Source organism: Helianthus annuus, chromosome 15 (genome assembly GCF_002127325.2).
Source record: "Helianthus annuus cultivar XRQ/B chromosome 15, HanXRQr2.0-SUNRISE, whole genome shotgun sequence".
In the NCBI taxonomy this organism is placed as follows: domain Eukaryota; kingdom Viridiplantae; phylum Streptophyta; class Magnoliopsida; order Asterales; family Asteraceae; genus Helianthus; species Helianthus annuus.
Genome location: NC_035447.2, coordinates 35,388,873 through 35,414,023, shown reverse-complemented (window position 1 = coordinate 35,414,023; position 25,151 = coordinate 35,388,873). Strand labels below are relative to the sequence as shown.

The 25,151-nt window shown below is 34.8% G+C and overlaps 1 protein-coding gene across 8 annotated transcripts; it reads left to right on the top strand.

The window, feature by feature from the left end:
• Window positions 1-8,271: 8,271 nt before the first annotated feature.
• Window positions 8,272-13,669, top strand: LOC118487188. 8 transcript variants are annotated; one of them, XR_004880694.1, is made up of 13 exons: window positions 8,272-8,389; window positions 8,834-8,899; window positions 8,980-9,189; window positions 9,292-9,362; window positions 10,119-10,261; window positions 10,350-10,400; window positions 10,546-10,796; window positions 11,000-11,048; window positions 11,369-11,507; window positions 11,907-11,991; window positions 12,080-12,169; window positions 12,315-12,409; window positions 13,442-13,669. XR_004880694.1 is itself a non-coding variant. In XM_035983769.1 (7 exons), the coding sequence occupies exons 4-7, from the start codon at window positions 9,309-9,311 to the stop codon at window positions 10,434-10,436; spliced, it is 372 nt and encodes a 123-aa protein (XP_035839662.1). In that variant the 5' UTR covers window positions 8,272-8,389; window positions 8,834-8,899; window positions 8,980-9,189; window positions 9,292-9,308; the 3' UTR covers window positions 10,437-10,539. The 8 variants fall into 8 exon arrangements, 2 of the variants coding, with proteins under 2 accessions (XP_035839662.1, XP_035839663.1); XR_004880697.1 differs by having other exon boundaries at window positions 9,930-10,261; window positions 11,379-11,507; XR_004880695.1 differs by having other exon boundaries at window positions 9,930-10,261; window positions 11,369-11,503.
• Window positions 13,670-25,151: the final 11,482 nt, after the last annotated feature.

Here is a 25,151-nt window from a genome sequence, read left to right as displayed (position 1 = left end):
AGATACACATGTGTTATGGCATGTATCATTTTTTTTCTTTTTAACAGATCCGGTCACCACATCATTTATTTGGAGCAAATCCATGATGCTAAAAAAGAAAGAGTCCTGGACCTTGCACCATTGCGCGATAACGGTCCATACCATTTGGGCGAATTGACAGGCTACGAAGAGATGTTCACACGTTTCCGGCATTTCGTGACAAAGAGGGCATGAAGTTGACTCCAGCTGAATCCCTTTGATCTGCAGAGCACATCCTGTCGGTAACCTTTCCACCAACGCACGCCAACCTACTATTCCTACCTTCTTTGGCGTCCAATTATTCCACTTAAAAATAGAATTCGGACAAGACCTGTAGGCTGAGATAACATGTTTTTTATGGTAGCGACCGAGAAGTTACCATTCGGGTCTAGTCCCCATCTCCATCGGTCTTTTTTTTCTGCACATTTAACCCCCACAAGCTTCTGATTTAACTGCTGAACTTCCGCTAATTCCACCGCCGAAGCCGGTTCACTGTTCCAAACCCACTTTACAGCTACCCCTTGCGTATTGTTAGTAACCCGGTCCGAAACTGTGCACATCTTGTTGGACTCTATGTTGAACAGAGCTGGGAACTTCTGCGCCAATGGTAAGTCTTCTAGCCACGTGTCTATCCAAAATAAAATGTCGACCCCGTTCCCGAGTACCCCTTTAATTTGGTTTGATAAATTCAGATTCGAGCTTTCTAACTCGGGCGAAATGTTCTTAATTTGTTTCCACGGCCCCGGTATCGATATCTTGGCTGGAATGAAATTCCAGGATCTCGATTTATTATGAATCGCCCATATTACCTTTCTCCACAAGCTGTCTTTCTCAACCTTGAATCTCCACCACCATTTTGCTAGCATGGCTAGATTAGTATCTTTTAGAGAACCAAATCCCAATCCACCATATTCGACCGGAGCGATGACCTTCTCCCAAGCAATCCAATTCCCTTTGTTCTTTTCTTCCGTGCCACTCCAAAAAAATGATCTCCGGATACTTTCAAGTTCTTTAATAACTTGATTCGGAGCCTTGTATAATGCGAAATAATAGTTTGGAAGCGAATTAAGGACCGATTTTATTAAAGTGATTCTTCCTCCGTAGGAAAGGGTTTTACCTTTCCATAAGGATAACCGGTTCTTAAATACTTCCAAAACCGGTTTCCAGTTTTTCACTAAGTTCATATTACCACCAACCTGTAACCCCAAGTACTTAAATGGGAAGGTTCGAGCCTTGCATCGTAACACATCGGCCATAACCCCCGCTTCATTGTGTCCAACTCCCACACCAAAAAGATTACTCTTTCCGAGGTTTACCTTAAGGCCCGAGGCCATATAAAAGCATTTAAGGATTCTTCTAAGGTTTAACGCGTTTTCAATCGACCATTTTCCAAGGAAAACAACGTCATCCGCATAGAGTAAGTGAGTTAAAATAGGGCCATTCACCGCGCATTTAATGCCTTGAAATATCCCACTCGAGGAGGCGTTGTGCATAATTCCGGATAACGCCTCCATAGCCATAAGAAATAAGAACGGTGACAGTGGATCTCCCTGACGGAGACCACGTGTACAATTAAATTCCATGGTTGGAGATCCATTGACGAGGACGGAGGCCCGGGAAGATCGTAGAATAGCCATTATCCACATACACCATCTGGGTGGGAAATTCATTTGGGCCATGACGGAATGCAGAAAATCCCAATTAAGCGAATCGTAGGCCTTGTGAATGTCAACTTTAAAGATCATACCTTCCTTTTTAGCTACCTTCATCCAAGCTAGTACCTCGTTAAACATGAGAGGTCCGTCTGTGATATTTCTACCACTTAGGAACGCCGTTTGCTCCTCCGAGATCAACTTCCCAATCACCCCTTTAAGTCGATTAACTAGGACTTTGGATATTACTTTGTTGACACAACCGATCAAGCTAATAGGCCGAAAGTCTGCGGGTTGTAGCGGATCCTTAATTTTAGGGATAAGGGCGATGAATGATGAGGAGCAGCTCCTGTTAATAGTACCATTAACATAGAATTCTTCTAATAGTTTCTGGAAATCGTTCTTCAAACCGTCCCAACACCGCTTTATGAACCGAAAGTTGAACCCGTCCGGCCCGGGTGCTCGATCTCCATCACAATCCCATATCGCGTTTTTTATTTCCAATAACGTGAATGGAACCTCCATGGCTTCGGCCTCTACCACAGACAACGTTTTCAGATTTGGGCAATCGAACTTTGGACGGTAAGGCATGGGCTCCGAATAAAGTTTAGCATAAAACTCTTAAAAATGTTGTTTTATGCTAACTGGGTTCGTGACCCATTCCCCATCCATATAAATGCCGTTAATCCTACTGGAATTAATGTTCGCTTTTACCACCGTATGGAAGAATTTTGAATTTTCGTCCCCTTCTAAGGCCCACCTAGCCCTAGACTTTTGACGGATATCTAGATCTTTTAGTCTGTCATGCTCCCACATATACTGTTTATATTCAGACCTGAGTTCTATCTCCGTAGGAGAGAGTTCCCTGTCTTCTGCAATTAATTCTAGAGCGGCGACCAGACTACTTTTATCTCTGTATATATCATCCTCCCGAGCACGGTTCTCCTTTACCCAGTTCTTAATCCTATACTTGAGCCATCTCAGTTTAGTAGCTAGCCGAAGATCTGCCGGGCCGTTAAACTTGAAGGACCTGCACAAAAGCATCACAAACTCCAAAAAACCGGGACGCTCAAACCACGAATTGAAAAACCTGAAAGGGATATGGCCGAAGTCTGACGGAATTACATTGAGAAGTAGAGGCCGGTGGTCAGTAATGTATCTATCCAAGGCGGTGAGGGCTGCATTCGGCCAATTTTCAATGAAACCAAGACAGACTAGGACCCTATCAAGACGACTCAATTTATCCCCTCTATCTGATATGTATGAGAACTGAGCTCCTCCCATATGCATGTCATGCAACGCCCCGGACAAGATAAAGTCATTAAAAGCCTCGGCATTCGATGCATTGAACTCAGAATTTACCCTTTCATTCGATGCCCGTACCTCATTGAAGTCACCCAAAAAAATCCAGAGCCCCTGTCTACTGTTTTTCAAGTGTAGCAAATCCAACCATAACAATTTTCGGGTAGATGGGTCATTAGGAGCGTATACATTAACTATATTCAGCCGTACTGCCGACTGCACCAGTCGACCAGAAACACACAGAAAACAACGAGATTGAATTACCTCTTCGTTGAGGAAGCTGGACGGATCCCAGAGCGAGGCAATGCCACCCGAATTCCCTATAGAATCGACTGCTGCAAGTTGAAAAGCTGACCTTTCCCAAAAGTTACTGAATTGGAACTTCTCAGAATCTTCCAATTTCGTTTATTGAATTGCAATAAACTGAATCCCGTGACTTGTCTTTAAACCCCGTATCCATTCCACCTTCCGGTTATTCCGGACACCTCGTAAATTAATAGATAAGCAATTCATTGATAACAATTTTCAGCACCTTCACCAATGATTACCTCTGTAGTGTCCTTTCCGAAAGCCTCCAAATTAATACCAATCTCTGCTCCGACCTGAGCCGTCGCCAGGAATTCAGCTCCGGCTTCCATCTCCTGGTTCGAACTCTGGCACTGGCCTCGGCACGCATCCCCAGGATCTGGATCAGGCCCTGCGATTATTACCGTTGTAAGAGAAGGAGGGTCCAACGTTGGTTTACCTTGGGAATCCCCAGAAGTATAGCTTCGATTACAGACTGCTACGTTAAGGTCAAATTGGGCTGATTGTGGAGTGTTACCAAAGAAAGCCCTAGTTTGTGGGCCTTGAGTTGAGCCCACAGATGGAGGACTGTGTTGATTACGGAGCCTTTTCCCAAGTGATGTATTTAATAACGGCCCATTGTTACCAGAATGTTCTCCAACCTTGGGACCATTTGACATATCATTATTACCTTGGGGGCCGCAAGACTTTACTGCTGGCGTGGTATTGATATTACCACCTCCCTCATCATTTTGGCTCGGGATACGGAACGGTGCATTACAGTTCCCATGCAAGTTTTTTGCCATCCCGACCGGACTATCATGCACCTCTTGAGTTTCCGGTACCGGATCATCCACCATATTCTGGTATTCCGACCCTGCGTCTTCACCGGAACTCTTCAACTCCCCTTCTTCTAAGTCATCGTCAACCGGTATCGGTTCAGCAACACTTCTACATTGATCCGAGGTTTTTTCCGAACCGAAAATTCCAAAATCCGGTTCCCATGTCGTTACGTCTTCTGAGACCCATATCTTGTACATCCTACCTTTCCATGTAATCAAAACCTCTTCCTCAATCCGGCTAGGATGATTGGAGATAATGAAACATGATCCAGTAGAAACATTGGTTTGGTCCCATGAAAATTCGGATTTTTGCACCACATTCCCAAACAGAGCCCCAATTCTATCGTACACTAAGTTATCACGTAGTAAGAACGGCATACCTTGAACTACTAACTTTTCCACCCGAGTGAACTCCACCTCTTCACCTTCCCAGATCTTCACTTTTGTAAAGATGTTGCTCCATATCGGACGCCCTTCGTCGATGAACCTGGTAGCCATAGATCGATCATGGAACGTAACCAACATCAACAAGCCCCCTACATATGACATACTAAAATTATCAAAGCCCCCGTTTCTTATTGCTAGGTCCACTGTGTTAAACACATTGAGGTTTCGTGCCTCCCCAATAATGGATTTCCCGACACAATGATTAGGATAAAATGCCCCGTGACCATCCATCTGAATGGACTTCTGACTATTGTTTGGATTCTGACCTCTCACCATATCAGCATACAGTACTCCTGGCTTCGTCCCACCGGCTCCCGGTGGAACGCTAGGTTTCGGAACCCATCTCGTTTGATTACCTGCAGCACCTGGTTGACGGGGAGGTCCCTGAGGATTGATATTCTGATGATTAATCTTCTGGTGATCCTTGTCATATTTTGCTAACGAGACTAAGACTTTTGCATCGTAGATAGTGACTGTATTCATATTCCTCAGTGTTCCCAGAATGTCCGTAACCCCCACATACCGGATGAATCCAAAACAATTCCCACGAGTGTCTCTTTTCTTCGCAACGTATGCATCAGTTAGTGTACCATATGGCTGAAACGCTTTCCCCAGCAGTGATTTTGATGTCCTGTCAGGCAAGTTCGCCACAAAGAACGTAATCTCCTTCTCGTTGCACCTTCTTTGCTTCCTGTAGGTTACGTCGTGCCATTCATCATCTCCTCCGCCCCACATTATCGCTTCTTTGTTAAAACGAACAAGTCCAATCAACCAAAATCTGGATTCCGTTGAAGGAGATTAAACTAAATAATAATTATTCATAAGATATTAAACTAATAATATTTAGTATGAGAGTTATCTATAATATAAGATATTAAATTAAATAATATTTAATAGAAGTATTATATATAATTAATTAGAAGAAATTAAATTAAAATTATAATTATTTATAAGAGATGATTTAATATGATGACAAGTGTCCTCAAATGATTTCTTTTATTATATTATATAGAGTGATACGAATAACAAAGACCGCACATATCCAAGTCATTGGTAGCTCCCATTTCCAAGACCAGAGTTACTGCATGGATGGCTATTGGCAAGTGTAGCAGCAAAAGTCCGAAATTACAATTAACGATGTATATTTCCAAGACCGGTTAGCTGTGTGTGCGTGGACAGCGTGGTGCAGGAACTCTTATTATTTATCTTAATATTTGTGCATGGGTCAAAACGTTTTTAAAAGTTTTCATTGCTGATAAAGTGATCCGTCCACCAAAACCAAAACTAATTAAGTTATCTTTTTTATTTCATTGCTGATAAAAAAACGTTTTTAAATTTTTTATCAAAATATGTTTAAAATTTTATTGTTATATACTTTAATCTTCAATTTTTGTTTTAGCGTTCAGATTGGTCTTTTTCTTGAAATTTTCTATTAATTGTTAAATTTTTCTTAATGTTTATTGTTTAAATACAATAATATTTGTATTAACCTTTTCAGTTTTGATAAAAAAAAACATTTTGCTTCTGAGAATGAGCTTTAGAAAATAAAAATTTACTATATTCTAAACTTTCTAACGTCATTTTTTTTCATTTTTATATTTTATTAAACTAGGGTTAGCATATAATAGGAAGTTTCTTTGGATAAGAAGACTAGAAAGCAATCTTGACCATCCATTTAGTTAATCAAGGACTAAGATTAAATTAGAGAAATTGAAGGGAAGAAAAGAGGCGCGTGAGTTTGTTTAGGGCATTCTAGTCAATCAAAGTCAATAGTTTCTCTCTCCTCCAATTCTCCCCCATTTTTAAACGTTAATAACTCTTTCATACGACATTATTTTTTTTTAATAAAAATTGCACCAAAAAACGAGCGTTTTTTATCTTTAAAACGAGTATACTATTGCTATATTTTCGAATTTTTTTTCTAAAACCCAGTTGCGTAAAACGCAATGAAAAAAAATCTAAAAAATGACATTTTGGTAAAACACAATGCACAGAAAAAAACAAAGAAATGTCTTATTTATAAAACGCAATGGCCAGAAAACACAAAGAAATGTCTTATTTCTAAAACGCAATAGCTTAAAAACACAAAATAAAGTGTACTTTCTAAAACGCAATGAACTGAAAACACATAAAAATGTGTTTTACCTAAAACGCAATGCACCAAAAACACAAACACATGTCTTATTTCTAAAACGCAATGGCCAGAAAATACTTAAAATGTCTGTTTTCTAAAACGCAATGGACTGAAAACACATAAAAATGTGTTTACCTAAAACGCAATGCACAAAAAACACAAAGAAATGTCTTATTTATAAAACGCAATGGCCAGAAAACACTTAAAAATGTCTCATTTCTAAAACGCAATGGCCTAAAAAAACAAAAGAAAGTGTTATCTCTAAAACGCAATGGACTGAAAACACCTAAAAATGTGTTTTACCTAAAACACAATGACTAAAAGCACTTCAAAAATGTGTTTTACCTAAAACACAATGACTAAAAACACTTAAATAATGTGTTTTTTCTAAAACGCAATGGCCAGAAACACATAAAACTCTCTTATTTCTAAAACGCAATGAACACATAAAACTGTCTGTGAACTGTCTGTGAATTGTCTGAACTAGAGAGTAGCAAATAAAAAATTGTCTGAATTGTCTACGAATTATTGTCTTCGAAATGAGCCAATTTTTGGAAAATTAAATTTTCTGATGCATTTCGACCCCAGCCAGGGACTACCGCCCCTTGGACCCTGCTACCAGGGGCGCTGCCCCCGGACCCCCGCCAAGATCGTAAAATGCAATGACTAAATCAAAAACCCAGATCGTAAAAATGAAATTAAAGAATTTCTTACATGGATCGAAGCCGATTTCTTCAACGATTGACGAAATTTGAATAATAGAAACACTTATCAGCGATCGAATCGAACGGTTCGAGTGATTATCTTCAAAATCACGGGAAAAAACAAGATTCTGAATGAAATTAAACCGGGTTTTCTTCAAAAAAAAAAAACTGAAGAACACGTTGATCGGGTGTTTGAATCATTGATTGGTGACGAAAATCGCACTATAATGTAGTGATTATTGAGATAGAAAGTGAAGAAATGGTTGAAGATGGTGGGTTTTGATGTTACTAGGAAGAAGAAGGAAGAAGAAAATGATAAGATTGACTAAAATACCCTTCATCTTTATTTTAAATTTTGTCACATGTCATAATCCTATTGCTTCCTATCCTTCCTAGCCAAAATAAACTTCCTATTTGATCCTCACCCTATTAAACTAACCTTCTAAATGATGATATTTTTATATATTATCTTTTTGGTTTGTTGGTACTAAAAAACGTTTATGGAATATTATAAGGGGATAGGGACGCTCTACTAGCGATAGTTTTCCATCACTCACAACATATAATGAAGTTACGCCACATAATCGAGCTTTATTCCATCACTAGTGATGGTTGTTTTTTATTTTTTTTTAATTCTATATATATTAATAAAGGAGATGATTTGGGCTATTTGTCCTTGGATGGTGAAGCCACTTTGATGATGTGGCATGTTATGGTGGATTAGAGGTTGATTTTGGGAGGGAATCCATCTCAATTCTCAATACACAAACCAAAATCAACTCTGGACGCGGGATCCGACTACATTTGGGTCACCCATGTTTTCAAATGGATCATATATATTCCTTTTTAACGCTTTCTTGTCTCCCGTAACTTCATTTTTCAGAAACCCTAAATACCAAACGCTCTTCTCCTTCACGCTACAGGATCCCAATGTTCATCCTTCTCCTTCTTCGACTTCTTTGATCCATCTAGTGGTTGATTCTATCAACAAACCCTAATCGCCAAGTAAGTTCTTCTGTTTTTGTGTAGATCTACGAAATAATTTCAACCAGAAAAAGAATAAAAAAATCTAGATCTGTTGGATTACAATTGAAAGCAATAGATAAACAACCCAAATTTTAGTTTCATTTGGGTTCGGTCAGTGTAATTATGCTCATGGTGCGTTCAGTGTTTGTTGAGTAATTATTAAAGGTTCTCTTATTTTCTGACGATGTATTCTTATACTATGTATATCCAATTACTATGTATATCCAATTACTTAGCTGCAATATGATTACTTACTATGAAGAATTTTTAGTTGTTTTCAAAGTTACTTTGCTGAAATATGATAGCTTATTTGATTCATATACAGATTCTAATTTACCAGCAGTTTTTTCTTTACATATGAATACAATGAAAGTTCATAATATGATTAAACAGTTATTTTATTCTAATTTCTTTTTTTTTCAGATATTGTCGTATCAATTCGGCACTTGGTTCTTTAAGGTGCTCCTTGATCCAACTTCTTCTCAAGTGGTACTAATATTCTTTTATATGTTTTTACCATTATTTCAATTGATTTTAAGAATTGTTATAATAATAATTTTTTTTTGCAGCCAGTGCCTCATAATGTCGTATTAATTATCAGTTCTTCAAAGGGTATTTTGAGATTTATTTTACGTACATATAATGAGGGGCATCTATGCATTCGGAAGGTACTGTCGAGAGTTTTAACTTTCTGTCAAATTATCAAAGCTCTTTGAAAATCACCAAGTTGTATGTGCACATGGTAGTTGAAACTGGCCTTTTCAATTGTCTCTGACTTGGTATGCTATTTTATAATTAAGAACTTGGTATGCTATTTAATAATTGTTTCTCAATTTTAAGTGAAACAGTGCCAAATAAATGAAAATTTTTCCCTTCTTTAGTTAAGGTTAATAGAGTCATGGCCGTAATGGAACGTGCAAGGGCGAAGCTACATAGGAGCCAGGGGATACAGGTAACGAGTCAGAGTAAGTTAAGTTCGATTGGCCAAAATTTCTAAATTATAGTTAGAAGTATATTTTATCTTTTATATTATAAACATCAATTTTCACTTACATTTTATCTTTTGGATCGCTGGTGAACTAGAACCTGACAGTGTTCCTCCCATTTCGTAGGTATGGTATTGAAGCCCCAATACCATTGACTATGTGTGTATTAGACAAAAATTTTGATCTTACTGATGAGTATTGTCTTTTGTATTAAATTTCTAGTTGAAAATACTTTTGTACTCAAAATGGGAAAACATGTTAATGTGAAATTTGTAGTAACGATTCACAATTTGATCTTTCAGTGAACAATGCTAATATATTTGATTGATTAGTGTTGTTGTGTTTGATTTAAAAGTTTTCTTTCATGAATGCTCTGGGCTTACTTTATGTGTCTTTGATATATTAATGTTGAAAATGAAGGTTTTTTTATTAGTTATATGATCCTATCATCTGTTTGCTAAAATATCTGTAACCAACTTTCTATTTTGCTTATAATATTATCATTTAATTATGTATAAATGCATGGATTGAAGATGGGTACCTATCATGGTTCATTAAGTACTAAAGGTTTATCAAAAACTCAACTTGGTGGTGTCATATTTGGTGCCAATAAAACAAAAGTCAACAAATGCATTTGCAAGAAACTCTTTGGTGAGTTATCGATTTCGACTGATGATTACTTTTTTTCTCATGCAAATCCTTCGTTCATGGTTAACCTGTAGGTACTATTGTTGCACTTAATAATTCTTCAGATGAACTTAGATATGATCATATGAAATCAGTTTATCTTCTTCTGCAAAGTCACCAATATGCACCTCCTTTTAACGGGTCAAAGATGTGCGTAGAAACTTTGATGACTTCCCATGTAAGGTTTTAGCATTAATACACTGTGTTTTTATATTACTTTTACTAGATATTTCACTTTTAACAATTTTATATAATGTTTTGTGTAGGAATGGTATCCTCTTTATTTCAAATGGTTAAGGCGAAAGCGTGAATTAGAGGTGATAATCTCAACCTGGGTTATGTGTAATTTGTAAATGGGTTGATTGTTGTGTTTGATACATTTTTTTTAATTTCTTTGTAGTTAAATTGAATTAATATGGCCACTGATGTATATATTGTGGTAAATGTGAGAATTCTATGCAGGTTTTTTTTTGTAATTAAATGATACTCATCCATCAAGTTCATTACTTGAACTCGTGCGAATGCTTTGAATGCTTTTTGATGATGAACATTTGGGTTGGAAAACAATCACGGAATGTAGGAAGGCACGTTTTTTTTTACTACACATAGTATTAGCCAAAGTGTTGGAAAAGTCCTTCTGTTGAGCCGATTTGACAGTGGAACGCCATATAAGGCCTCGAGGTAGTCTAATCTGTTACTCTCTTTAATTTCAGGTACGTTTTCATTTTTTTGTATGTTAGTGAACTAGATATACATGTATTTTTTCCTGCCTCGAGGTTGACCCATTTATTTTCAACCATATATCTTTGTTCAACTTATTTGATCTATTAGAACAAAACATAATCTGATTTGACCCATTATTAATTACGTAAGTGAATCACCATTGCCGGCTCTAACCTGTAATCCTTTTCTATAGGGCTGTATTCATCAAGAAAAGCTAGGGTGATTCTGCAACATTATCAACGGTACTTCCTTAATAGCTACCTATACTAATTAAATTTTATATTTGCGGTTCAGGTGTGGTAATGTCGTCATTCTTGAGCTGGATAAGAACGGGAATCTGAATAAACAGTTTCGATTATTTGAAGCGGCTCAACAGATTTGTTAATAAGATCCACAGTTTCGAGTATAAATAGTTTCGAGTATTTAAATGTTAAATGGTTAAGTTTTGAAGTAATAATAGATTTGAATGTGCAGCTTATTCCCAACCTTTGAAGTAATAATAGAATTAAAGATGTTAGTTTCTCAAATTGTTGAGTTTTGTTATAGTAACAAGGAACTTCAGATTATTGTAGGAAGAACTTGTGCGTGGAGAAAAAGGGCACTGGAGATGGTATTGTGAGCTATGGAATGGATGATGGGGATGACATTTATATGCTTTCTTGGACATGCACCATTATTTGACCCCACAATGTGTTGCGTAGGTTGAGTATTACTTTGAGCTTTGAGCAATATCCATGGGTCGGTTCATGTAATGGGTAATTTTGTGTGGGTTAAAACAATTCAGGGTCGGTGATTCAAGATGATGTGTGATTAACTTCAGTGATCTGAATTGGTTTTGTATTGTGATTTGGGTAGATATATAATGTAGATCAAGTATTAAAATCTTCATTTTTGAAGGGATATAATGAAAACTGAAACTAATTTTTAAAGGATACAAATGAAAATTACCATTTTTTAAAAGATAAGAAAAGTTTCTTTTATTTGTTGTCTGATATACTTTAGGTCCACACTGAATGACTATAGTGCCCTCAAATCACAAATTCACACCTAACACTTAAAACAAATGTGACTTTTCTGTCTTTTTTTTTTACCTTTTACAGCTTCTTAGGGTGTGCTTGTGCACTCCCCCTCCTAATAAGGTAGACATGCCACTGGCTGGGAAACGGGTCAAAACGAGTATTTGGGGTATGTAGGTGTTCTCTATTCACTCTTATATTTTATATTATTTATTTATTTTTGTAATCTGAAGAGTAGGTTTGTATCAAAATTTCAGGTTGGTATGGAAAGTCTCCCATTGGAGTTGGTTTAATCTAAATGAATGTATTTATGCCGGTTTAGAAGTTACTAAACTTATCGGCTATCTGTAAGTTTCATGAATTCCTTTAATGACCTGCATTTCTTGTGTTTTATTTTAAATGGATCAAATGAGTAGAATTTAGCTAAATGACCTGCATAGTTTTAATACTAAACCGAAAATGTTTTTGTTTTGACCCTTGCTTTGTTCAAAGGTGCTTATCTTCATGTGTTCAAGCGAAATTATTCAAGATTCGCAGCAGATATGCAACAAGTTTGAAGGCCTGAAAGACACCTTAATGGTTCTACTGTGAGTCATTTTTGGTCCATGTTGAAATTACTTGATTTTTTGGTTTAACTTGAAAATATACCAAATGATGTCTCTGAATTGGTCTTAAAAGTAAAACTTAAATATGTTGATTTAGTAATTTTACAATAGTTTTTCCCTTTTACTACAATATAATACTTCACTGAGGTAAAAAAGATCTCAATGTACAACACATGAAAATAGACTATTATGTAAAGAGTCTGGTACTTTTGGGAACACATGAACTGAATTGCTTGATGCTTAACAAGACATTTACTCAATTCAGTTAAAAAATAGGATCATTTTTTATTTTTATTTTTTTGTGTTTGCTGTGTAGTAGTTCTAGGGTTCCGTCACCTGACCCGCCCGGTTTGCCAGGGATTCTGATGATGGTTTAATGAGGTTAAAGTGTTGCTCCTCCAAAATGGACCATGCAAATTATTGATGACATGAATCATAATTACCTAAAGTTATAATTTTGCTAAAGCTATAATATTATTGAAATACGTAGACATTATAATGTATTTTCTTATCTTTTAGAAATTGTCTCTTACTCCACTGTTGGTTCCTTTTTTTCTCATTTTGAGATGATTGGGAATATATTAGTTCTAAGGCTATGTGTTATGGAGGCTTGGTTGGAGGCTCGGTTGAAAAAAAAAGTGTTGTCACATAGGTAACACGCAGATACACTTATTTCTCACCTACAAGTGCCAAAAAGAGGTGTAATGGAAGGGGCTTAGTTGAGGGCTTGATTAGTGAAATAATGGATGGGCACAAGTGAAATAAGATATCTTTGATTAGAGGCAGTTTACTTATCTTTTAGTGTGTTAAATTATAATTTGAATGTGTTACTGGGTTGATGGTCAAGTGTTTGAAACTTTATTAGATTATGTAATGTGGAAATTTTCTTAAAATAATAACTATTAATTATTTGATGATTTCCTAATTTAATTCATATAGGAATTAATTTACTATAGAGCAGTATACAACACGTAAAATACGATATTACTAATTGTTGGTCTACTCTTTTAACAGTCGGTATAACAAAGAACAAGCAGCTCTTTCATAGTTCATATCTTTCCAAAGCAAACCGAGAGAAGCACCAGATAAATGCAACATTTCTTTCATTTCGGAATAGAACAGTTAGTAGTCTATGTAATATGTCATTTTATTTGCATTTATTTTATTTATATACACAATGTAAAGTAGACTTATTCAAAGATTGGCCACTTTATTGTATTTGACATGATTTATGTATCAAAGTTTGATATAACATTTTTTACATTAAGAAGCTTTGTTTCGTCCTCCGGAATGACGCGTTGCATATGTTAAGCAAGAAGTTTGGGTTCCAGTAATTTAATATTCTTTTAATAATCATGTAAACGAATATGATCAATTTTTGTTTTCTTTGTCTTATATTTGATAAGTATTTATAATTTTCATCTACCCGCAATGACATTTCGATATATAATCAAAAGTGTTAACTAAATTGATTCAGTGACCAAGGTGTTGATGGGTAATTTCATTTAGTTCAAAAAACTTTATTTCCACACTAAATATAGGTTGAAGAAGATAGAATATGGAGGTGGCAAGATGGTCGGGTTGAAAACAGACTGTCCAGGTCGGTTGAAGAAATTTTTAACAATTTGTGATTTTGTCTCAGTCATGTATTTCAATTATTTAGGAACTACTTACCGCATTTAAAATGAATTTATACAAATTTTTGAATGTTTTGGAACTACTTACTACATTGAATTCAATAGCAAGTACTGTAGTGGTGTACTAAAAATAGTATAATAGTAATGTGAAGTTTACAACAAGAAAAAGTTTAAGAAGCCGAATTAAAAGATTATGGTGGAGAAAGGGAAAAAAGATACTTTCGAGGTTAAAATATTATTTTTATACTTTTGATTTGTTGTAAATTAAATTTTCCTACCCGGAAAATTTCCGGGTGATAACCTCATCATCTTATGTATGACAACGAATACATTGAGTGTATTATTTATAGTAAATTGTTAGTGAAAGTGATTTTGTAAACTTTTGTAACTATTAGAGATCTATAAGGGGTGAATTTGTAATTATATTTTATTTACTTCAAAATTGGTGCAACTCAAAACAAAACCATCATATCGCCTGCAACATCATTACCCATCAAGAAGAAGTCTTTCACCTCCTCTCTCGGTTATCGCTTCCTCACCGCCATTGTTGTCTAGGGTTTCAATCTTCAATACTCTTTTGCAAAATACACTACAATCAACCGAAATTAGGTATGTTGTTGATCTTTAATCCGGTTATTGAGAGGTTTCGTCCTATTGTTTTGCAATGTTCCGATTTTGATGTTATATTTACAAGATTTAACAATGTTCTTATGTTCAATCAACTGTTACAATTTTTCTTTAATAACAATCCGATTCCGATTTTGATGTTATCTTTACAAGAATTTCCCACTTTTTTATGTTTCTTAATTTCCTTTTCCATGGTAAACCGTAATTATTTGATAACAATGTGATTAAAATTTACGTTCACAGATAATAGGTTAGTGAAATTTGGTTACTGTTTGTACTATTGATTTATATGTATACTTTCTTTATTTATCAGTAATAATTTTCCATCTTTAGTCATTGTTAATTGGAAGAATAAAATATTTTCTTTGTTTTGAATGTGTTTATTTTTTGATGTTATCATTTTATTTCTTGCTCTAAAAAAATGTTGATAATAATTTTACAGATATGGATCCAAAAAGAAGTAGTTGTTCTTTCTTGAAGTTAGTCGATGTTCATAATCCTACAAAAGTGCTATGTATTTTTTGTTATTATGTTTACAAAAAAATATGTTGATACTTATATGTCTTTTGTTTCAAATTATAGGAAATACCGAATGATTTTGCTACATTATTGTGGGGAGAACAATTCCCATATGGTGATCGTATTAAAATTTTTGCTGCTGACAACTTATGGATTGTTGAAATTGAAAAATATGGGTTGGGTCCTGTTTTAGGTGATGGGTTTGGTAAAGTCGTTACGGACAGTGGTTTACAAAAAAAATGATTATCTGTTGTTCAACAGTCTTGGACCATGTACATGGTATCTCGATGTCTTTAAGTAATGTGTTTTGGATAACTCTTTTATCACTTTCATTAGAGTTGATGATGATTTCATTGTAAGTACTGTATATAAAATAATTACTTTTTTTATGTCAATTTTGTTTTGTGCATATTTTGTTTAACATAATTGTTAACAAATTTACAGCTCATGGCAGACAAATTCTAGGGACAGTTTTATGGCAGCAGTTATAAAGGTGGATCAGCAACTCTTTATCTCGGTGATAGGTTTTGGAATGTGAAGATGGAGGCGTTGTCCGACAAATGTGCTTTCCTTGATGGATGGTCTAATTTGATTAGGGATCTTGAATTAGATTCCCGGACTACTTTTATTTTTACAATGGCTGGATATGAGCTTTTGAGTTGTCCGTTTTTAATCATGAAACTGGTACTCAAATGTATTTCAAGAAGGTTGACGTTGTTGTGTTGGATGATCCTATTTACGGAGATGATGGTTTTGATTTACTGCTTGCGGTTAGTGTTATTATGCTTACAATATTTTTTTTCATAATACGAGGTAATCAGTTAATCTTGAAGTTAACATTGTTGGTATTTTTGAATATTATTTTTTTGTAGTCGGAACACAAAGAGAAGGTTATTACCAACGAAAGTGATGTTTATGAAGATCTTGGTGGTGATATTGTTGGTGAATCTAACCGCCTTTCATCTTCCTTTGATGCCTATCGGTCTCATGTAAGTGTTTCACAATGTGCCTTATATATATTATATAATGCTTCTAATTACTTTCTTCTATACTTATATGTTTATCATTCATTATTATGTAGAATGACCCAAAAGGAAAGTCAAAGATTGTATTTGGTCACGAGACTGTATCTGCAAAGGTTGTTTGTTATATACTAATTTAATTTAATACTTTATTTCAATACATATAATAAACTTTTTATTCTATTCGGTGTATTTGTTTTCCATTATGTAATCCTTTTAATGAATATTTTTTTTTAAATGTAATATGTTAAATCTTTTATGGTTTTGTAGGTTCATCCTAAGGTCAAATCAACACATTACATATATAAAGGGCTTTCGACAAAGGTTGTTTATGATTAGATAATATAGTTTCATGTTTTTTTCTATAAAAATAAATAATATTTTCAAGTTTCGTTTTTGTTAATGTGAAAACCCAGTTTGATGTTGTTTTGAAATCTTTTTTCACACCAAACAACACATTACATGTATAAAAACATGGTTAATTAGTATATAATTCATTAATTATTCCCTTCTATATCAATATGTTAATTGTTTATTTTCTTTAGGTTGAACGAAAAAGAAAATCAGCTGATTTTGTTTCTAAGCAAAATCTGTCTTCTCACGTTGTCTCTCAAGTAAGATACCGTAACCATGAATGGTTACTTTTATTATTTAAAGGACCGTGTATCTTATTGTTGTACAATTTTATGTATATGATTTTTACACTTATTGTGTCTTATTCAATTATGTATGCTAAACCAAAGTCTAAGTCATTCAGATCCACAACATCAACCGCCCTTCAAGTTGGCCGTAAATGCTCTACATCAAAAAAGTTAAAACAAACTGATGTAATTAAATTAACCAAGAAAGCCGAAAGCAGACTGGTATACTTTATAATTTTTTTTCCTTCTAATAGCACATAATACAGTTCCGCTCTACTCTTTTTTTTTTAATCAATAAGGTAATTAATCCTTTTATTTTTTTCTCAGCGTTTACCGACTGATGTTTCAAGCCATTTGTGTCTTTCTCTTGACAACTTGCACCGTGTTACAGTTCAGAATAAAAAATGTGAACTCCTTAAGTTGGGCACAAGAGGCGAGAAGTCTGGGAAGGGTTTAAGGTATGGTTTTAAAAAGTGGCCAGCTTTCTTGACATTGAATTACATCGACTTTGGCTCTACTCTTTTCTTTACGTACGTGAAGTCTTCTAAGCGTTTGATGTTGACCAAAGTCCTACCCAAGATCACAAAGAAAAGACGCCGTTCGTGAATGTTGATTATTATGTTTATGTTAGATGGTTAAGTATGAATATTAACTGTGGTTTTATGGTTGGTTTGTTTTGATACTTGGTGATAGTATTTATGGTTTGTCAGACAAGTCTTTTGGTAATATGTTTTTGTTGTGGATATGCTTATGATGTGGTTAGTGTTTAATGCAGTTGTTGTTACCATATAACCTATATAATAGAAAATAAATAAGTAAAACCTTAATATATTGTTGATTATGAAGAATCTGTTTTTTAAATTTCCTTAACATTTTGACTTTTATCATGATTCTTCAACAATCGTTTTATTTTTGTATTGATATGATATTTTTGGAATGTTCCACATAATTGTAACAAATTATAAGGAATCAATTAAATTTGATTTCTATCAATACATATTTTGAAATGTGTATCGTTAATTATTATATAAATTTTTAAAAGATTTGTAATAACATTTATTTGTTCTACTTTACTATATGTCACCAATCTATATATATATTCTCCAATTCGATTGTCTGTATCATAACAAAACAGTTTGCTTATGTATCTAAGTTTTTCCGAATAAAAATCAAGCTATCATCTGTTGATCGTGAAGCAAAACTACAAGGTACGTTTCTTAAAATCTGTATGTTAATGAAACCTATTAATGTATAACAAACTGTTATTATAACACCTCCATTACATTGTTGTTTATTTAACTAATCACCATGGATTATGTAACATGTTTTTAAACTAATAAAAATATATTATCACATGGTTAACAAGTTTTTCGTATGTGTTTTCATTTATGTTTTTCAAGTAATCATATATTATCACAATTCATTTTATTTCATATATGTTTTTGAAGTAATCAGCATATATTATGACTAAAATTAAAAATTAATTTCATTAATTTGATAATTTATAATATATATATTCTTAATTGTTTTGTCTACGTTACATGTGTTTGTAGGTTTTAAATATGGCTGAAAGTTCTTCCAGGTATTTTTTTTCTTTTTAATGTTAAGACTTTGTTGCGCATAATATCAATTAACAAGTTATTTTTTATTAATATCTTATGTTTTTCAATCAATATTAGAGAACCTTTCTTTTGTAGACACATGAATGGAGCGGACGAAGTTTTACTGGTATTTTCTAAATTCGGACATTTATTATACTTTTTTTATTCTTATCATGAAATACAATTTCAAATTATCTTATGGTTTATAAATTAGAATTATAATGATAATTATAAGTTATTTTGGATTCCTTGCTTTATCAGGCGATTCCTTCAGACGCTGCATCAAAATTGTGGGGTAACGATAAAGCACCCAAAAATGTTATGATACAAAGTCAAGATGGCCGAAAATTTAATGTTTCTTTAAGAGAAGCCAAAGAAAAACATTTCTTTTTCCATGGTTGGTTAAACGTTGTGAAACATTTACAACTCAAAAAAGGATGTTTGGTGCTCTTCAATCCTGTCGATTTATCTATATTCAAACTAACACATTTCATTGATGGTGTGTTTCAAAGCTCCTTCTGGACATCGCTGTTATCTACAACATCTAACTTTATTGTAAGATTAGTTTTCCTTTCATTTTATTTATATTAATATATTTAGGTTTTATAAACTGATTACAAAAGTAGCATTTTTATTATTTTTTTAATTATATATACAGGTCATTCCTGAGTCTATACTGCCCAATTTCTATGATTATACGTCAGATGAGATAATTTCCATTATAGATGTAGGCAACAAAATCTTTCACGTCAAGATTGAAACGCTTTTTGGTAAAGTTGGTTTCTCTATTGGTTTTGATGTTATTGTTAATTTGTTTCAATTGGAGGCCGGTTGTTATTTAATATTCACAAGAGGTTTTGGAAATTATTTCTATTTAACAATTCTTGGAAAAAATGGTGTTGAAATTAATTATGCTGATGTACAACTTGATGAGGTAAGTATACATTTGCTTGCTTCTTTATATATTTAATTACTATATTGTTATTCTAATAAATGTTGCATGTTATTTTCAGACTGTAGTTGCACCTATTGATGCAGTTGAAGAGCCAGCTATTGATGAACAACAAAATGTTCGTGTTTATAAGTTTAGTCGTATGGCTTCTAAAGATTTTGTAAGTTTTAATATTTTTTAGGAAGTACTATACATTAAAAATTACATATTTTTTTATTCAAATACAAATACATTATTATTTTTATATTCTTCTTCTTATTAATTTTATTTTAATAACAATACAGCGACTGCCTGATAAGGTTTCGAGTATGGCTAAACTTGGTGCTGATTTAAAACCTATGATCGTCAGACTTTTGCATCTGCCTGAGCAAGAGGAGTTTACCAACCGTACCAGACGTGAAAAGAGAGGAGAAGGTTGGCGTTATGCGTTATGCAAATGGTCCAGATTCATGAAACGTGCTCGCATTAACGAGTGTGATACGATTCACTTTTCTTTTGATGAAACTCATCAAGTCTTGAATGTTGAGTTGGTTGTACCTCACCAAAAAAGAGTAGTGATTAGTTGTTTAACATTTACGTTTTGGATATTTGGTTTTCGTATGATATATATTTACTTTGTTATGGTTAATAGTTTTTAAATGTTTATTCATACACCTTATTCATCATAGAATTTTTCATTTATTAATATATATGTATATATTTATTTGGTTACAAAAATAGATTGACAACCCGTGAGTATTCACGGGTTATAACCTAGTTATATATAAACAATAAAACAATAAAATTATAAATTATAAAGCAGGTCTTCCGAAATCCAAAAGAAACGACAAACAATCCATAATAACTAAAATATAGGCACTAAACATCCACCACACTTTCCACCATGTTTTCCCCTTTCTCTCTCCCTTTGTAACAACAACCATGTGAAAACAAAAAAAGGTTTCACAATCAATAATCCAACTTTAAACACCATGAAGGAGATGATGAAGCACAAGATGATGAACAGGTTTCCCCGCTGCAATTGTGTGAAAACAAAAGGGTTTCACCATTCTCACCTTGTTCTGCAATTTGATCTGAAAAAGATAAATGACCATTCTCTCTTCACGTGTGATGCCGATGACGCGTTGTGGAATCCACGCGTGGTCACCTTTGGTGGCGGCGGTGTTCCACGCGTGGTCATCCGGCCACCACGGTTCACCACGGAGCGCCTCGACCCCCCTAAGCAAGGACTTTATCTATATAAACAAATACAAAAACCATAATTCTCGTAAATACAGAAAAATTTGAACTTACATTCACTAGAAAAAAGATAAATTTATAAAAATCGATGATAAATAAATGATTAGAGGGTTAATATATATTTTTTGAAACGTGAACTTCATTAGAAACAACCACCAACCCAAAACGGGCCGATGAACAACCACAACAACCTACATAATTACAAATTTACACCAATTCTCCCTCGAAATATCTTTAAACTCCGTTCTGCTAGTATACCATAAAAAACCTAAAGCCTTAACCTCACTTGCATTGTTCTTAATCTTGACCTGCTTTTTGGAAAAGTTTAACGCATTCCTCGCTCTCCAGATACTCCAGCAGCCTATTGCCATGATGCCTTGAATAATATCTTTTCTTCTATCCGGGACCCTTAGACCGACGTGCACTTCAAGAAGATCTTTGAAAGATAAAAAATCAAAAGAGGGTATTTTGTACCAAATACTCATATGCTGCCAAAGAGTAGAAGCGACATAGCATGAAGTGAACAAGTGCTCAACCGTTTTGTCTCTGTTGTTGCACAATGGACATGACGCATCCTCAATGTATATGTTCCGTTTCCTCAACGCAGTACGCGTGGGGATCCTATCCATTTCGCTACGCCACATGAAGATGTTAACTTTAAGCGGAACCAATGTGTGCCAATTTATAATATACCTATTGCTCACATGCACCCCGATCGAGAGACTCTTCCTCATCGTGCTAACCGAAAATTCACCTTTGGCTCCTCCCACCTAGGTCCAATGGTCTGTAGATATGGTGATACCCACACCACTCGTAATCGACTGGAGACCAGATCTGCGTTTTCCATGCCCATGACAACCCCCGATCAACACCGTGCCTATAAACCTGATCCTTAACTCTGCATTTTTTACTGACTCCAGCCTAAAAAGCCCGAGAATTTTGGTTTTAGCGGTTCGTCGACAAGCCACGGGTCAAGCTAGAAAGCAATGTCTTCCCATGGCCTAAAATACCCTTTATGTGATTACAGAGTAGAGTCCCCTCCACCAATGTGTTCTTAAAGACTTTGGCGATACTACTCCAAACCCCATTCAAATAATTTTTGAAGTTAATACATTCCCACCCCACTCTACCACCGTGCAAGGCAACTATAATTCTCCTCCAAAGACTATATCCCTCCGTTTTATATCTCCATCCCCATTTAGAAAACAACGCCACATTCACATCTTTTAATTTACTAAGACCCAATACACCTTTTTTTGTGTGAAGACACACGATCCCAAGCCACCTAATGCATCCTCTTTTCTTCACAAGAACCACCCCACAAGAATTATTTAATATACCTTTCTAAATCCGAGATGACCTTTGTGAGTACATATGTCTGCAGCATGCGTCGACGTGTCGTGTCTAGGTTTATGTATAGATTGTGTAGATTAGTGTGAAATGGGTTGGGGAAGTATGTTTTGAAGCCCATCCACACGAGATGGCCATTCGTCCTAGGTACTTTCGTGCGAGAGACTCAACCTATAAATAAGGGACTTCGTCCATTCATTTGTAACTTTTCCTATAAATAAGGGACTTCGTCCCTTCATTTGTAACTTTTGGCATTGAGGCGAAACTCTGCCAAAATTGTTTCTCGGTGTTGTAACTCAAATTAATCAATAAAAACAGTTGTTTAACAGTGTATTCTTGTGTTTGTCATCACTTTGGATGGATTCCGCACATCACAAAGTGAATATCTGATCGGCCGGAGCATTTCAAGGAGCAAAACGGTCCTCACAAGTGGTATCAGAGCTACGGTACCGATTCAATCAATCTAATAGTTGATTGAATCACATACGCTCATGAATTATGGGTTTTTAGGGGGTTTTAGACGTAAGACATCAAATTGAAGGTCAATTCACAGATGGAATTTGAAATTGAATACATCATTAGATTTGGAATTGATTTTCATTCAAATTTGTGAAATATCATCATGAAATTTGCAGAAATAAAGATTTTGTGTAACACCTCGTAAAATCGTGTCCAATGATGTGTTGACACGTGTAATAAACCATAATAAAGTCAAACGTGGACTATGAGGGACTAATTTCGTCAAAAATCAAAAACCTTGAATATAGAAGGACCGAAAGTGTCAACATGCCTAAACTAGGCCTCTGAGTGACCTTATACGGTGTCCGTATTCTCAAATGAGTCGCTTGTTGGACGAGAGAGCTGTTTGCGTAATTATGTGAAAGTTTGCGCGTCGAAAGGTTAAAAGTGTTAACATGTTAATTCTTACCTTTGACTGACCCTTTAATGTTTGATTATATTCTCGGGAATGTCTAATATTGGCCATTCAAGGCTTTTATGCCAATAAGTGAAGTTACGCGCAAGTTTGCGAGTTAGAGGGGTTAAAAGCGTCAACATGTTTAATTATACCTCTGAATGACCTTTTAACGAACCCGAAGCATTAAGATATGCAATCATACACTCGGGAATGCTTATTATGGGCCAAGGAAGGCTTTCATGTCGTTAAACGATATTACGCACACCTTTGTGCGTTAAAAGGACTAAAAACGTCAACTAGCGAAACTACACCATAAAGTGACCTTTTAACGAACCCAGAGCTTCGTAATGTTCGATTATACTCTCAAGAATAAGTGATAACAATTTCACGAGGTTTCGATATCGTTATGTGTGGTTTACGCAAATTCCCAAGAATAAGGGTTAAAAGCGTCAACATGATGAAACTAGTGTTTTCGGTGATCGTTTAACGAATCCGGACCTAACGGGGTTTGGTTATACTCCCTAGATCATCTATAAACTAACTTCAAGGGCCTATTATGCGTAAAAGGAAAGATATGAAGCTTAAAATGGTTCAGGGACTAAACATGCGAAAAATTAAAACTGTTTTGCTGAATTGGATGGGCTCGCGTTGCGCGACGCCTCCCCTGGTCTCTTATCGCGTAGCGCGACGGCGTGATCTGGGCAAAAACCTTGGACAACTGCCGTCTTCTTCCTTGCAGCCCAAACAAACCACTTCTTCTCACAAAACTCGAAACCATGAGTTCTCTAATGGTTTTAAACATCTGCTAGGACACTTGTGGTGATCTTAGAACACCTCTAAACACTTGGCCTGATCCAAGGGTGTGGTGTTTCACTATAAATAGAGGTGATTTCCATTCATTTTTCTTGCACCATCTTTTGAATCATTCTATTCTCTCAACTTTGGGAGCTCCTGAGCATTGGAGCATACTAATAAGTTCTCTTCAGCCCTTAGAACACTTGTAAGTGTTCCTTTCATGGCTAGTTATTTTTACTTGGCTCTTAAAGCCGAAAAGTCAAGCGTTTACGATAAACGCTTTGACTTTTAGATAGACCTTAAACGTTCAAGCCGTTGTTCGCAACAAACATGGCTACGTGATCGTAATTAGGAAGGTGTTGAACCCTCAAAAGGGAACCTCCTAATTATCACGTTTACTTAGTTAATTGTCGGGTCAAAGTAACTAGTCAAAAAAAGTCAAACTAGTCCGATTTTCATAAAATAATTAAAACTGATAATATAAAAGTTATGAACCATGTTTTATCACTTAAATAACTTGGTAAATATTATTAGAACATGTCTAAGCATGTTCAACCCGATAATTCTGAGTTTAGGGTCGGTTCGCAACCGAAGGTCGCAAAAGCTTGACTTTTGCTTTGACTTTCAGTTCTGACCCGATTAAGCTAAAATCCTTTATGTTTTAAGCTTCCATTAGTACCATATTATGTTGTAGTATAACCCTCTGAGGTTATATTACCTGGTCATTAATATTCTGAAATATATGCTAGTTTCCGTTATTATGCTTATAAATGCCCTTTTGATCTAAAAATGAGATTTTTGCATATGTGAGCATACTAATAGGTTAAGTACTGATATGTAAGCATGTCTAAATTAATTTGACATGATTCTCTGGTCTCAAAACGATGTTATGCAAGATATCGTAAAATTGAATTTTTTATTATTTAAATTACGCTTTTGTGCATAATATATGTTTAAACATAGAATTTGACCCAAAACTCATTACCTACTGTTATGATATCAATTTTCGGAATTTTTGGAATGTTGGGTCAGATTTTTTACTGACTATAACATAGAGTTCTTGTATAAATTCCTTAATTGACGATAATGCCCTTTTGACTAATAAAATGTGATTTACATGTCATTAGCATGCAAAATCTTTTTCTACTGACTTGATATGAAAAATAAAATGTTTTAAGGATACAAGGCTGATCAAAATCTCCGAATCACATAAACATCTTAAATATCGTCAATTATTGACTTTTTACGCTAATTTGGTGCATAGTATGGTTTAAAACCATAATTAGCACCCAAGACTTGTTACCTACTGAATTTATAAATAATTTTTAATACTTTTACAGTAGGTATGAGTCATGAACTCATACTTCCAATTATGTCCTTAAAATCATATGTGAAATGACCAAAATGCCCTTTCGGGGCATAGTT

Bases quoted from the DNA above. Each gene is read 5' to 3' on its own strand.
- LOC118487188 (XM_035983769.1), top strand. From the start codon at position 9,309: ATGGCCGTAATGGAACGTGCAAGGGCGAAGCTACATAGGAGCCAGGGG. The intron at 9,363-9,929 runs GTAACGAGTCAG...CATGGATTGAAG, and splicing joins ATAGGAGCCAGGGGATACAG to ATGGGTACCTATCATGGTTC. The intron at 10,048-10,148 runs GTGAGTTATCGA...ATAATTCTTCAG, and splicing joins CATTTGCAAGAAACTCTTTG to ATGAACTTAGATATGATCAT.